Here is a 3,203-nt window from a genome sequence, read left to right as displayed (position 1 = left end):
AGGGCCGGCCCAGGCCCAGTGCGGGCAGGGCGACCATCCAGGGCCCAAAAAAATTAGGGACACCAAAATTATTAGTGTGGTATATTTATATATGTTTTCATAAGAGTAAAAATTTATAAAATTTGGTTTAATGACAAGGAAATTTAACTAGAACTGGTGATTTTGTTGTTTGAAATTAATGATGAGGTATTGGGTTCAAAACACCATGTGTGCTTATTTAAATTCCAATTTTTACAAATTTCTTTTCATAATAGTATAAATTTATAAAATTTGGCTAAATGATCAAAAGTTTAATTAGAAGCAATGATTTTTGTATTTAAAATTAACGAGAAGTCCTAAGTTCGAAATGTTGTGTGCATGTTTTTTTTTTTTTTTTCAATTCAAGTCTAATAGTAACTATGCGGGTTCCTATTTTTAAACATTTGTTCCAATTCAAGTCTAACTTTTAACAAGGGGTAATGCGTAGACTAAATTTTTAGACCAAATTTGCAAATCATATGACGTGTCATCAAAAGGTTTAATTTGGTGTCCATTTATTACTTATACATATCCTTAAAGACTCGAAAATATCATTATTTTTTTAGTCTTATATTGACGAGGTTGGTAAATAAGAAAAAACACCTCACGATTTATACAAAAACACTTTAAAAGTTCAGATGGAAGATAAAACTCATAATCTATCTAATTGTAAGCTTGAAGTTTTTTGGTTTTCTTCTCTCGATACAAAATAAATTAGTTTTTCCGTGTTTTTAAATTACTGAGTTTGAAGTCCTTTTCTAAATAAATAGTTTTTTTTTATATGAAGTGAGGGCACATTTTTTGGTGTCGCCCCGGGCCTCAAAAATCTCTAGACCGGCCCTGCTATGAAGACTACCTCGAGCACACGCAATGGAGCCGTTGATAGTCAAGTGAACTCCAATTGGAAGTTAACCCTTGTCTGTCCTTGTTGGGCGAGGAAAGAAATATGTCTGACTAGAAAGGAATGAAATTTCGTGAACTTCACGTGAAAGGGTTAATCGAATGAAGAAATTTTTAATTGTGACGGAAACACGAGTGGTATACCACATGTTTTTATGTAAGTGGTGGGAAATGAAGTACAATAACAGGCATGTCCCTATGGATTGTCTTATCGCCAAGTAGGCGAAATTACATGCTTTGATGTATCAAATAAAACGGTAAATCCCGAAAATGCTTTATACGTTCTTATATAAATACATAAATACGTACAGGTAGGTACTTAGTATGAACATGTATATAATTCAACTATCAACTAATACCATGAAGTTGATACATGTCTAAAATCAGCCAAGATCAGGGACGGTAAAGTGATCATCGTCGTCCTCCAACATTTCGATCCTAGGCTTCTTGTACGGATTGTTCAATTTAGCGGGTCTATACGAGGTGAAATTAGTTGATTGTGACACCAGAAGCTTAGGAACTTCAGCTACTGCTGCCATGGCTTTTTGAGGAAACTGCTCTTCGCCGAAAACACCCATGTCTGCTATCCATTCAAGTTCACCAAACTCGAACGACTCTTTCTGATGAAAGAAAATGCAAATGACATCTCTGTTAGAATGTGAGCATCCTTACGCGTGGGCGCTTTTTGCGCGTGTACAACTAGATAACAAGCAAATACACAGAGGGATATTTCTAACCTTGTCGGAAGATTCAAAATCTGATAACTGCAGCAAGTCATCAACACCCCAAGGGGATGAGATACCAGAAGCCTGTGGTGTTGGAATTTTTGTTGAAACGATCTTGTGTGAGCTGTGACTACTGGGTGGCTCCAAGCTACTCGGTTCAGTGTCATTAGAACAGCCGGTGCTCAATGCCACTCGGATTCCAGTGGCGAGGAACCTCTGGTGGTTCGCAGAGCGGCTATTTGCCGAATGAATCAATTCATCGCAATCCTGACAAACGAGGGCTCTGTCTTCGACGCAGAATATAAAAGCTGCCTTGTCCTGGGAATCACAAGATGTTTGTGAGAGAGAAACAAAGAAACAAAGCGAGACTGAAATTTGAGGCACTGTAAGAGAACTTGTCAAACTTATGAGATCATTTAGTGACGTTAATTAACACAGATATTGAAACCTCACTCGCATATCCGATGCTAGCTACAACTATAACATAGTATCAGAGCGCACAATTCATTCACGCCAGACTCAACTTCAAATCATGCGTTCAACGTCACTCAATATAATTTATCTACATTGGACATCTCAGTATACTAATTAAATCTTGACACTGACACCCAGTACTTGTGCCTCTCTATTGATTTTTTAACTTGGTTTTGGGTAAGATTTGCTTTTGAAGAACCTAATCTGAGACTACTAGCACTACTACAATTTTTTTTAATTAATTTTTTTGTTACAAACCATGAGGTAATTTACGATAAATTTATATAAACTAAAGAAAAAAGGATTCGGACTTGAATGTAAAGGATAAAGCACATTGCTTTAACCAATTTAACTCCGGAGGCAGATTGTTTGTCCTCCTGTTATGGTGCCCTTCCCATCCTCTCATATTTGTGTGGTCACGGTTAAGCCACGTCAACATTTTATATTGATTTTTTTTATAGAGATAATAAGACAAAAAACAATAGGAATATAAAATGCTGACGTGACTTAATCGTGACCGCACAAATAGGAGGGGATGGGAAGGGCACCATAACAGGAGGGCAGACAATCTGCCTCCTTTAACTCCACCCTATATTAGTGAAAATTATTACAATTGAGCACATAGAAACAATATATTTACCTGAATGAAAGAATTTGGAAAGGTAAACAAAATCCAACAGAAAAGGAAAATTCCTAATTGGAAGTTGGAATATGCTTACTCAATATACATGCTACTTACATACATACATAAGAAAAGAAAGTGGGGAATTAAGTGAAAGAAAAAAATTACTTGGCATATATCACATGTAGGGAGTTTGTTTGACTTTGAGAGGCACTCAAGGAGAAGCCTCTGGTTCTTGCTTGCAAGCTTATTCGCTGCATGTACTTCCACGTCACATTTGGCGCACAGCGCTGCCTCGTCGGCACAACAAATCACCTTCGCCGGAGCCTTCTCGCACGCATCACACTGAATTTTCATCTCCAATATATTAATCCTCCTCCTCCTCCTTTTCTCCACTTGAATATTTCAGAAAACCTCCTAAAACCCTCACCGAAGATTAATGGAGAAGAACAAAAAAAGTCAAA

At 37.1% G+C, this 3,203-nt stretch overlaps 1 protein-coding gene across 1 annotated transcript; it reads right to left on the bottom strand.

Moving 5' to 3' along the window:
• Window positions 1–1,090: 1,090 nt before the first annotated feature.
• On the bottom strand, window positions 1,091–3,203 carry LOC126583147 (B-box zinc finger protein 24-like). Its single transcript, XM_050247442.1, has 3 exons — window positions 2,908–3,203; window positions 1,656–1,961; window positions 1,091–1,538 (listed from the first exon to the last, which is right to left on the bottom strand). The coding sequence occupies exons 1-3, from the start codon at window positions 3,094–3,096 to the stop codon at window positions 1,302–1,304; spliced, it is 732 nt and encodes a 243-aa protein (XP_050103399.1). The 5' UTR covers window positions 3,097–3,203; the 3' UTR covers window positions 1,091–1,301.

The sequence above is a fragment of the Malus sylvestris genome, chromosome 9, assembly GCF_916048215.2.
Source record: "Malus sylvestris chromosome 9, drMalSylv7.2, whole genome shotgun sequence".
Classification (NCBI taxonomy): domain Eukaryota; kingdom Viridiplantae; phylum Streptophyta; class Magnoliopsida; order Rosales; family Rosaceae; genus Malus; species Malus sylvestris.
This window is presented reverse-complemented; position numbering and strand designations above follow the sequence as displayed.

What these genes read in the sequence shown, in the direction of transcription:
- LOC126583147 (XM_050247442.1), bottom strand. Translation starts at nt 3,096, where the DNA reads ATGAAAATTCAGTGTGATGCGTGCGAGAAGGCTCCGGCGAAGGTGATT. An exon ending in CTACATGTGATATATGCCAA is followed by an intron (nt 1,962 to 2,907) that starts GTAATTTTTTTC and finishes TGTGATTCCCAG; the next exon opens with GACAAGGCAGCTTTTATATT. An exon ending in ATTTTGAATCTTCCGACAAG is followed by an intron (nt 1,539 to 1,655) that starts GTTAGAAATATC and finishes TTCTTTCATCAG; the next exon opens with AAAGAGTCGTTCGAGTTTGG.